Source organism: Acartia tonsa, chromosome 8 (assembly GCF_053477335.1).
Source record: "Acartia tonsa isolate MP-2025a chromosome 8, ASM5347733v1, whole genome shotgun sequence".
Taxonomy (NCBI): Eukaryota; Metazoa; Arthropoda; class Copepoda; order Calanoida; family Acartiidae; genus Acartia; species Acartia tonsa.
This window is the reverse complement of record NC_137267.1, coordinates 5,355,538-5,367,942: the sequence shown is the minus strand read 5'-3', so window position 1 is coordinate 5,367,942 and position 12,405 is coordinate 5,355,538. Positions and strand designations below refer to the sequence as shown.

Sequence of the window (12,405 nt, the reverse complement as noted above, 5' to 3'; positions counted from 1 at the left end):
TTAAAAAATGTTTTTAGCTTGATGTTGCTACGCTACTTATGGATATAATTGTCCTTGCTTTACATACAAAAATATATTCCTATACTGTACAATTATGTGTAATACATGGAGAGGCCAATAGGAGAAAAATTATTTTGAAGAAGTAAACAAAACTTTTAAAGATTCAATTTTTGAAGTACTATTCTTTATAAATCAATCATGTTTAAATCAAAGCCACCAAAGTATTAAAGCCAACGAATAGGAGACCATAACTAAAAAACTTTCGGTAACATCATAATTTACTGTCCAACCCCTAAGGAATCTAAAGGTACGTACAAAACAATGGCCGATAAATTGATTTACTTCCATGATAATGATACACAAAATTACCGCATCTGTAGATTACAATTAGTGGTTGAAACGTGTGGACACTCATTTTAATGAACCAACCATTTAAAATTTAGGTCTCTAAAGTTGTTAAGCCAACGAATATAAGACCATGGATACAACTTAATTAATCAGTATTATTTAATTTCCAATGTCCCCTCCCTCCCTGATGATTATATAACATTTGTAAATTGCATCTAAAACACATAAGCTGTAGGTAAGGGGGGGGGGGAAGTTTTGACACATTTGCGTAAACAGGGAGTATAGGCTTTATCTTTGGACTGAGAGTATAGGTTATTAGGGATAAAATCATTCTTATATGATGAATTTTCCCAAGTTTGAAGATTTTTTGGATAGGCCTCCAGGTTCCGGAGCTCCAGGCCTCCAGGTCCTCTCTGTACAGGTAAAAATGAAAAAAAAAAATTTTTTTTTTAAGAGTTAGAAGTCAACTTATGAAACAAAATATGCGTTTTTTTCTTCAAATATGTGAATAACATTAAAAAATATGCATATTTTGTTTCATAGGTTGACTTCTAACTCTTCAAAAAAAAATTATTTTTTTAATTTTTACCTGTACAGAGAGGACCTGGAGGCCTGGAGCTCCGGAACCTGGAGGCCTATCCAAAAAATCTTGAAACTTGGGAAAATTCATCATATAAGAATGATTTTATCCCTAATAACCTATCCTCTCAGTCCAAAGATAAAGCCTATACTCCCTGTTTACGCAAATGTGTCAAAACTTCCCCCCCCCCTTGATTATTACATAACATTTGCTATTGCATCCAGGGAGAAAGGGATTGACTTTAAACAGTAATTTCATTAAGTTTTAATAGTTATTTCTCGCATCGTATTATAAATAGCTTTCCGCGGATATAGAATGTACAATTATGAGATTAAAACTAGTTTTTTTAGCCCCAAGGTGCCGAAGGCACTGGCTATAAAAACTGGTTTTAATCTTATGATTGTACATTTCTATATTCGTAGAAAGCTGGATATAATACGATGCTAGACATGGTTTTTTCGTATGGATGAGAACCGGTTCCTATCCACCGGATTCGAATGAATACGAGAAAATTAAGTTATCGTATCCGTTGGCTCAAAAGCTTGTATTTGAAACATGTACTTACCAATGATTAAAATCTACAGAAAGGGTACTGTTATTGTTTATCATCGGGTCTGATCATAAATTTATCGTCCATTGTCTTATCCCTTAACATCTCTCTCTGTATTTGCATGGCCAAACATTCCTGACAAATTGTTTTTTTTTGTTCAATTATTTTTTTGGTTTACCAAATAAATCAAAACAAATCTTTTTAATGGTCAGTAGATAAACTTTTATTTGTTTCTTTATTTCTACTTGGTTATTTTTTCTATGTATACGTTAAAAGTTACAACGGATTTTAATATTGGAAGGGGATATTGTACTGTAAATTGTAGTAGACCATTAAGTTTCATCAACACATTCTCTTATTTGTATGCTTGAAACTTTGGTACTTTTATTAACTTTTGATTGGGTTGTTTAAAAAAGCAGTGTCCAAACATTTACTAAAGAAAGGGGTAGGTTTCTGGTCGAATCCGTAAAGGTGTGTGTTTTAAAGCTTAAAAATAGTAGTAGAACGATAATATTTACTAAATATGTGTTTTTCTTATTGAAAAGCACTAAAAACAAAATTTTTTTTAAGTTAACATAAATTTTTATCGTTCTACTACTGTTTTTTTTTACTTATAACACATAACCTTTACGGATTTTACCAGAAACCTACCCCTCTCTTTTATCTTTATAAGGAGTAATTTTGTTTATTGTAAAAGATATTATACATGAATTTATCCTTTAGCATCATCCCTTTAGACCCGTAGGACTTAACCTTGGCCCCCACCCCCACCCAAAAAAACGTGAGAAACTGGTTATAGCCTATTAAATAAACTTGCGAGGTTTTCTTTGGTTTAATGGTCAAGATTTCATTAACTACTAAACTGATCGAGTTCTCCTTTTTAGAGAAGCTTAAAATAGGTCCTTGAATGGTTGGACGCTATTCTATTTTTAGATTTATTCTTGAGATGGTTTTAGGCCATTTAATTATCCGCTAGAATTGAAAGAGTAAAGAAACTAAATAAAGTGTATCCCAAGAATTGCATTGTTATGCACTTTATCGTGACAAACTGCAATATAAATGCCAATTTCTTTTATATAAAAAAATAATACACATATACTCCCTACTTCTACTTTTCTTTTTCAACCTAATTGTTTATTTGTGCAAACATAAAACATAACTGCAAAATTTCGGGATACCTCATATTTTTTTGGGTTGAGTTCGACCTCCCCACCCCCATCCACTTAAATTATAGTTTTAGAAAAAAAGAAAAGAAAAAAATATCCTTTTTATTACAAAACTACCTAATAAAAAATAAAAAGAAATATGATGTAAATTCCAAAGCTGTGCTTTCTCATTCGACAAGTTTTTTGAAGAAACAAAGATGAAAACATAAACAAAAGTGAAGCTCTAAAATCAGAAGGAAAAACACTATCTATATCTTATATAACTTTTAAAGGAATCATCATGCAATTCTAACATGTCTAAATTAAGGAAAAGAGCTAACCGTTATATTACGGACCCTTTTATAATAGAAAAGCTTCACTTTTAAAAATTTAGAATATGCAAATGAAAAGTAGGTATAGGAGCTGCACCAAAATTTTGAATAGATTCTGCAATTTGCAGGGAGAGAGGGGACATTGGGCTGTTTAGTACACTAGTCCCTAAAAATTTATTATATCTTTTCTTATTCGTTGGCTCAACAACTTGGGGACTTCTATTAAATTTGATTGATTGGTTCATAAAGTTGAGTGTTCAAACTTTTCAACCACTGGTTGTAATCTACAAAAGAGTAATTTTGAGTATCGTCATTGGGTATTACATAAATTTATCGGCTATTGTATTAATAATCCCTTTATATCCCTGGTAATTTGAACAAAGTTTTGTTGAAATAAAAACACTTAACTGCAGTCCTCCCATAGTTAGTCTTTTCTTATATCATTCCTAGTGTTTCATCACTTCTGCAATAAAACCTGTTCAATAAAATCGCCAAAACAGCCTATCATTAATATGCCAAAGATTATCAAAATTACCAAAAAAATAATTGTTGCCATAGTTTCTCATTCGTTGGCTGAACAACTTTGGGAACTTTAATTGAATTTTAAATAGTAGGATCATTAAGTTGAGTTCTAAACGTTTCAAAAAATAATTGTAATCTACAGATGGGTAATTTTGTGTAGCATTACTGGAAATGTACATCAATTTACCGGCCATTGTCTTATCCTTTTAGATCCCTGGCAATTTTGTTTGTCATTATTAGAGTAACTGTGCTGATTTGATGTTACACCATATTTCTCTGGGTTCTTTATTTTCCTTGTTTATTGAAGTGGGTTTCTTTAGACAATTTCACACTAGAATCACAGCATATCCGCATAGAAAAGTAACAGGTTCTCTATCTGTCTGCCCGTTTACTTGTGGTTTACTTATTCAAGGTAATTTCTATATTCAATTTACCACTTCATATAATCAAAGCATATCCGCATATTAAAGTAACAGGATCTCTGTTTGTCTATTTGTCTATAGGTGGTTTCTATAGACAATTTCACACTAGAATCACAGCATAGCCTTAAATAAAAGTAACAGGATCTCTTTGATAACTGCTGAACCGATATAGTTCTTCTTTACAATGTAGCTCCTCATAGGACATTGGGGGAGGGTGCAACCACCCTCCCTATAGAGATCACTCTCCCCCCCCCTAAATTTGTTATAAAAAAATATCTTCAAAAAACTCAAATAAAAATTCAACCATCAACCACCCCCCCCCCCCCCTCTCCTATATCAAGTGTCCTTAGAGGCCTCTAGGGCGTAGCCGCTAGTTAAAGAAATATCCATGGCTTAAATTGCATTGTGATATCTTGGTTATTTATAATTCTAGAATTAATTATATGTTGTGGACTCCTGTTTTGCCATGCATACTAGTTTGTTTGTCTTTCAAAAGTTTGTATGTTAGGACATTTTAAGGATGCATTTAAATTTGTTAAAATAGGTATTTTAATAAATATTTTTTCAAACTTCGATATCAGTTATATATCGCACTGTATTATAGACAGCTTTCCGCGGATATTAAAATGGAATATTATAAGATTAAAACCAGTTTTGTCAGGTCATGTCTAAAAACAAAATTACCCTCTATGTATGTATATTAAAGTTCAGACATTACAAGTAAGGAACCAACTTATTAAATTCTATAAAAGTACCCAAACAATAAAATTACATAGTTATAAAACTTTGGGACCAATTTAATTTGCAGTACAATGTCCCCTCTCTCCCAGAGTTTCTCCAGGTTTGATCAGGGATAGGTTTTCTGAAGAACTAACACTGTCAATGTGACACAGCTAGCTTAAGCCATGTTGATTTTTGTACTTTTTTAACAACAAATTTTTATGTGATCTAATCATCCGATTGATCTGATTTTTGGTATATTGATTCCTGGGACAACAAAGTAAAATGTTATAAGCAAAGCAACTCTATAATCAAGTCCTAAATATGTATGTCCATAAACATTATCCTGTATAAAGCAGTTTTTCAACAAATTTACTTACAATTTTGCTTCGACTCTTATACATTTATATTCTGATTATTCAGTTCTGACACTATATAAGTGTTACAGTCCGTTTGTCCTACCGTTTCAGTGCTTCGCTTTTATGGATGTTGTCATCCTTGTTATACTAATTTTATATACATACTAGCGGATGATGTGAAGCTTTCATAAATTAAAAACTCAATTGGTTCAGTAGTTATCAAAATCTTAAGGTACATACAATAAAATCTTACTACTTTATATGATTGGATATACATCGAACTATGATTCCTGTACTTTATATTTATGTTTATATAGTTTGTTAAACGTGTACAGCATGTTTTATGCACTAAGTTCCTTTCAAGCTAAAATTCTTATGTTGTAAAATATAATCCCTAATCGAAACTACTCCTCATTAACATATAGAGTTTTTATTCTCGCTAAATCGTATCACTATGTTCTACTTACTGTATTTCATATGGCCTCTAGGGGCACTTGAGGTTAGGGGGCAGGTTGCTGACCATCCAATTTTAATTTGAAAAAGTAAAATTTCCTTGGTGTGGTTAATATTATCTAGGGCAGATTTTAAAAAAAAATTCCAGGACTTATGAGAAGCTTCACTGTAAAGGAGAAACTTATCAGTTCAACGGTTAGCACGAACCTTCGGTACACACACATACAGACGGACAACCTGTATTTTAAATGGATACTTGTCATTGTCCATACTCATAAGTGTTCTTTCTGTATTCTGCCTTTTGAATACAATTGAAAGACAAGTGAGAAATGCATTCCATTACTACTACTACTTGTTAGTAGCAATGCTGCACTCTTAGTCATCCAAGGGTGGGGGTAAAGTCGTGTTTCCCCCCCCCCTAAAATTAAAAAAAAACATTAGATTACCCCCTCACCCAAAACCTTTGAAACCCTCATTTTGCCTGAAAAATTAAAAGCTTGGACGTCCCTGACTACACTATTTTGTTCAGAGATCTTAAAGGATAAATCAATGTACACCCCTTCCCCAAATATATGAAAAAATAACCTTTTCTGTAACTCAAATGTTTGGTTTTAAAAGTTTGAACGGGTATAGTCCTTTCCACGACATCCCTCCATAAGGGGCGATTTGTCGTATTTTTAAAATGGCTTTTTATAGGTTATTTTAGGTTAGGTTAGGTTATATTGTGTTAGGTGATTGCCCCACAGGGTTAGGTAATTGGCCCCGCAGGGTTAGAGCCCCCCGCAGGGGCTAGAAATAGGAGAAAAGCTACTGTGAAAAATACGAAGAATCGCCCCTTATGGAGGGATGTCGTGGAAAGGACTATACCCGTTTGAACTAATCAACCACAAATCAATAATAGTACCTAAAATTTCTGAGACAAAGAATAGGAAAATGTGTCTTTAAAACTTTGTTTATTTCCTTTTTTTAGTTTTTCTTATTATTTATTCAAATTTTTGGGCCGGATTCGGATTCCGTATTCTTAAAAGAATCTGTCAAAAAAATGGCGGATTCCTTGCGGAATCCAGATTCTTATTTTTGGCGGGTTCCGTATTCTAGCAGTATTTTAAAAGGATTTTAAAAAAAAATAAAAAATTAAGTGCTACATATGTCCTAAAAATTAATGTTCTTGGTGTTCTCTATAATTCACTTTTAATAATCGAACCAGATTTTAAAAGATTTTATATGTAATGATGATAATTTTTACCTTCAAAAAGAGGAAATTGAAAGAAAAAACTCAAGACGCTAATTTTAGCCTACCAACTAAGAATCCGGAATCCGCTATTAAAAAACGAATTCCGGATTCGGATTCCAAAATTGGCCAAAAATTGGGCGGATTCGGATTCGGATTGCCATCCCTAGTTTTAGTTCTACATATTTTGCTTTTCGACTTAAAATATACAATGTGCTAAATATGGAAGGTGTTATCCTTGTTAATATTCACACCACACAAACTTTACTACTTACAATTTATGCCTTTACATGCATTGTTCATGCAGGGATCTTAAGGGATAAGACAATGGCCGATAGATTTTTATACATCCTCAATGATGATACACAAAATTACCCCTTCAGTAGATTAAAATTGGTAGTTGAAACTTTTGGACACTCAATTTAATCAAATTCGATTAAAGTCCCCAAAGTTGTTATGCCAACGAATAAGAAAATGTTATTCTTTTGGGGACTAGTGTAATGAACAGCCCATGTCCATTGTCCACTCCCTACCTGTACGCATTGTACTCAGTGATCTTCAGGGAAAAGACAATAGACGAGAAATTTATGTACATGACACCAATTAAAATTATCGCTTCTGCTGATACTCTATTCCCTAATAACCAAAGAATAGGTAATTGGAAGATTTATTAATTGTTATTTATTATTTTAGGAGCATTTCAAAGTTCATCATTCAAACATAAAAGGATCCGATAGGTAATAGTTATTTATTTTCTCGTATTCATTCGAATCCGGTGTATTTTTTTAATATTCGTGGAAAATTGTCTGTGTTTTGTTTTGTTCTACACATAATTTTTCAGTTTGTTTGAGAACCGGTTCTAATCCACTAAATAATAATCGGATTTGAAGCCATGCTTTAAATACTTAGATTTAAAAGAATCATAAGCTTTCTATTACCTAAAACAAAGCCTACAGAGCGGATACGCCCTTTGAGGCCTGTATGGGCACTTCTCTTTGGAGGCTGGACCCTCCCCCAAAATAGACAGGCAGACATAATATATTAATATATACTAGCGGCTACGCCCATAGAGGCCTCTAATGGCATTTAAATGTTTTTTTTATATTTTAAATATCTAATTTGAGAAATAATTTGTCTATGTTATCAGCTGTTAAATTCATGTATCTACGCAGCGCGACTACGCTAGCGACACTCTGCGGCGGAAATATTTCAATTTTTTTCGATTTTATTGTGATTTCTCTTGGGAGGGTGGTGGTACCCTCCCCCAAAAATAAAATAGTTATTAACCTTCCCGGGACCTATGAGAAGCTACCCTGTTAAGGAGAACCCGATCGGTTCAGCGGTTAGCGAGATCCTTCGGTACAGACACACAGACAAACATCCTGTTACTTTAGAATAAGGATTAATATTTGAATTTAATATTTTAAATTTTTTAGGTTCAAAGACATAGAAGAAGAAGAAATGAAGCTTATTGATAGTATTACTTTAGATATTGCTATACCTGACGATACCAAGGTAAAAAGTTGTTGTCAACAAAGTTAAGAAATTAACATCTTTTGAATGGACCTAAGGACTTTGTGGTAACAATTGTATATTTGCTTCGCCTTATAAATCTTTCTTAACTGAAACGTCATGTCAAATTTCAAAATCAATAGGAAAATTCTAAATAACTAAATTAATTAAGTGTTATCAGTTACAGACGCATTAACGAACCGACCCTAATTTTTTGCTTTGTTTTTAAAATCATTTTATTATATTTTCTCTTACTTTTAAACATAAAAACAAAAAAAAACCTTTATTTTAGCTATCCTGTAGAACTTGTATGCGATTAAAGAAGAGAGAAAGTTTGATAGAATTCCATAATCATTATCAGCTGATGCATACTCCTGTACAGTGCCCCAAGTGTGGTAAACAGTGTCCTAATAGGTAACCTAATTATAGAGTTGCTACAATATATATCTTGTATGTAAGTATGTCCATACTATTATAATGATTATCAGCTGATGCATACTCCTATACAGTGTCCCAAGTGTGGTAAACAGTGTCCTAATAGGTAACCTAAGTATAGAGTTGCTACACTATATAGCTTATCTTGTATGTAAGTATGTCCATACTAAGTCAGTATGATTACGTGGTAAATTTTCTTTAGACAACCAACCCATTGGTTACACGACCTTTCCCTCGAAGTCCTAACCGTGCATGTTAATCAGTTCCCTATGACATAGATATTTATGTATCAATTGCGCCGCTCTAATACTTGTTCTGGTTTGATAGTATTAGCTAATATGATATCAGGAAAGTACTAAATATAAAGTTTTATGATAAATTACTTAATAACATTATGCAAATTTATATGCGATAACAATAGGTATTATGTATTTTTGCTATATATTTGAAAACAGGTACAAAAGGTTGCATATGCATAGATTAACTTTACAATTTATAAAATTAATCCTTTGTATCGAATGTTATAGATCTTTGTGGATAAATTGGGATCTTTGAAAAAAGAAATTTACATCCCCAACTACGATAAACAAAATTACCTTTTATATATGTAGATTAAAATTATTGATGGAAAAGGTTGGACACTGCTAGTTTTTATAACCTTATCAAGATTTAATAAAAGTCTTTACTCTTTTTGAGTCAATGAATGACAGAACGTGTTTATAAAGCTTTGGGACTACTCACAGTTCAATCTCCTCGTTTTATGGTAACTAAAAATATAAAAATGAGATTTTAATAATCATTTATTTTTATTTTTAGGTCAGCATTAAACAAACACATTATAGTCCATGATGAGGTAAGAACAACTTTTAATCACAAATGAGGGAGAAATATAGGAAATATTGTAAGATATTTTAGAAAAGGCTTCATTTGAGTTTTAAGCTTTTTAAATTTTATTATCAGAAATCCACTCCAGTCTCTGACTTTCCTTCAGTGGCGTGAGGTAGGGGGTTTTAGATGGTTGTCAAAACCCTTCTTAAAATAAAAGGGCGGCATGACTTGCCTATTTTTTACCCTTAAATGGTTAAACAACGCTTTCGTGACTTACTGTGCACGCCATTGCTTTCTTCCTCCTACTTTTGTAACTTATTGATTGTTCAGCAAGGACGTCCAAGATTTTTTATTTCACCTTTATGTACATGAAAATCCAGCGTAACATCCAAGTGATAATATATCCATTGTTTTAGAATCGAGAGAAGAATGTTTTATGTACGCTATGTGGTATGAAGTTTCATATGAAGGGGGTAAGTATTATTTTTATACAAGTATGACAACATCCATAAGTACTAAAGTATGTTTTATGTACTCTATGTGGTATGAAGTTTCATATGAAGGGGGTAAGTATTATTTTTATACAAGGATAACAACATCCATAAGTACTAGAGAATGTATTATGTACTCTATGTGGTATGAAGTTTCATATGAAGGGGCAAGTTATATTTTTATACAAGGATAACAACATCCTAAAGTACTAAACAATGTTTTATGTACTCTATGTGGTATGAAGTTTCATATGAAGGGGGTAAGTATTATTTTTATACAAGGATAACAACATCCTAAAGTACTAAACAATGTTTTATGTACTTTATGTGGTATGAAGTTTCATATGAAGGGGGTAAGTTATATTTTTATACAAGGATAACAACATCCATAAGTACTAAAATATATTTTATGTACGCTATGTGGTATGAAGTTTCATATGAAGGGGGTAAGTTATATTTTTATACAAGGATAACAACATCCATAAGTACTAAAATATATTTTATGTACGCTATGTGGTATGAAGTTTCATATGAAGGGGGTAAGTTATATTTTTATACAAGGATAACAACATCCATAAGTACTAAAGAATGTATTATGTACTCTATGTGGTATGAAGTTTCATATGAAGGGGGTAAGTTATATTTTTATACAAGGATAACAACATCCATAAGTACTAAAGTATGTTTTATGTACTCTATGTGGTATGAAGTTTCATATGAAGGGGGTAAGTTATATTTTTATACAAGGATAACAACATCCATAAGTATTAAAGAATGTTTTATGTACGCTATGTGGTATGAAGTTTCATATGAAGGGGGTAAGTTATATTTTTATACAAGGATAACAACAACCATTTAAAGCAAAACTGAACATAAAAGAAGTAAAGTATCAGAAAATAGTTCTGAAACGTTCTATGGAAATTGTATGTTACGTCTGTAAACAAAGGGCAGTAATCTTTTTTTATTTAAAAAAGGTATCAGTTATCATAATAAATAATCTTTTTGGTAGCTTCAGTTGTAGATCATAAAACACTAAAAGACGTTCTATATGGCTTGTTTGACTATTTGACACGACATGACTCTTTTCTTTTTAATGTTTTCAGAAAGGTATAAGTTTTTATTTAATTTAATCTGTTGTATTTTAGACACTGTCCCAACACATGAGAAGAGTACATGTAGTACAAACTTGTATTTTAGACACTGTCCCAACATATCAGAAGAGTACATGTAGTACAAACTTGTATTTTAGACACTGTCCCAACATATGAGAAGAGTACATGTAGTACAAACTTGTATTTTAGACACTGTCCCAACATATGAGAAGAGTACATGTAGTACAAACTTGTATTTTAGACACTGTCCCAACATATGAGAAGAGTACATGTAGTACAAACTTGTATTTTAGACACTGTCCCAATATATGAGAAGAGTACATGTAGTACAAACTTGTATTTTAGACACTGTCCCAACATATGAGAAGGGTACATGAAGGACAAACTTTTAAATGTGATCAATGCCCCAAGATATTCAAATCCACCTCCCAATTAAGGGTAAGTTATTTTATATTTTTTTTGTATTTTTAGTTAGGAGGGGGGGGGGGAGGTTGTAGTAGCAACTCCCCCCAAAAATAAGGATTTCTCGTGATTTGTACGGCCCTCAAAACCTCTATTACAATGCTGTTCTTAACACATTTTTTAATTAAAAGCGAAGCTTTTCTATAATTAGGGTCGGTCCGTACGTCCGTCCGTCCGAGATAGATAGCTTTTATTCGTTAATTTAGGCATGTTAGAATTGTCCTATCGATTTCAAACTTTGCATGGTGATTCCTGTAGTAGTTAGGTACGATTTAGAAAGCGTAGCAACTCTATAATCATTATCAGAATGTCCGTACGTCCTTTTTAAACATGTTGATTTTTCTACTTTTTTAACAACAAATTTTTATGTGATCTAATTATCCGTTTGATCTGATTTTTGGTATATTAATTCCTGGGACAACAAAGAACAATTTTTTAAGCGAAGCAACTCTATAATCAAGTCCTAAAAATGTAAGTATGTCCATAAACATTATCCTGTATCAAGCAGTTTTGCAAAAAATTTACTTACACTTTTGCTTCGACTCTTATACTTTTATATTCTGATTATTCAGTTCAGACACTATGCAAGTGTTAATGTCCGTTTGTCCTACCGTTTCAGTGCTTCGCTTTTATGGATGTTGTCATCCTTGTTTGGCATAACTTAGTCGACCTTATAGAGAACAAGCATACAGAAGTAACATATACATGTGGTAAAACATGTCTTATCCCCTAATAATAATATCCATGAATATTTAGGATCATATAGAGAACAAGCATACAGAAGTGACATATACATGTGCAACATGTGGTAAAACTTGTCAGTCAAGATGGCTATGGAAAAGCCACATGCGGATACACACAGCAGTCAAGTAAGTATTTCAACACTTTTCTTTATTGAAAAAC

At 32.3% G+C, this 12,405-nt stretch overlaps 1 protein-coding gene across 1 annotated transcript in view; it reads left to right on the top strand.

The window, feature by feature from the left end:
- LOC145325862 (uncharacterized) overlaps positions 1–12,405 on the top strand; it is a 36,291-nt gene that overhangs the window by 9,451 nt on the left and 14,435 nt on the right. Inside the window, exons 10-16 of the mRNA XM_080168830.1 lie at positions 7,356–7,399; positions 8,099–8,177; positions 8,467–8,588; positions 9,426–9,462; positions 9,854–9,910; positions 11,386–11,478; positions 12,259–12,371. Of these exons, the coding sequence (XP_080024956.1) occupies positions 7,356–7,399; positions 8,099–8,177; positions 8,467–8,588; positions 9,426–9,462; positions 9,854–9,910; positions 11,386–11,478; positions 12,259–12,371 (545 nt within the window). The remainder of the gene's footprint in view (positions 1–7,355; positions 7,400–8,098; positions 8,178–8,466; positions 8,589–9,425; positions 9,463–9,853; positions 9,911–11,385; positions 11,479–12,258; positions 12,372–12,405) is intronic.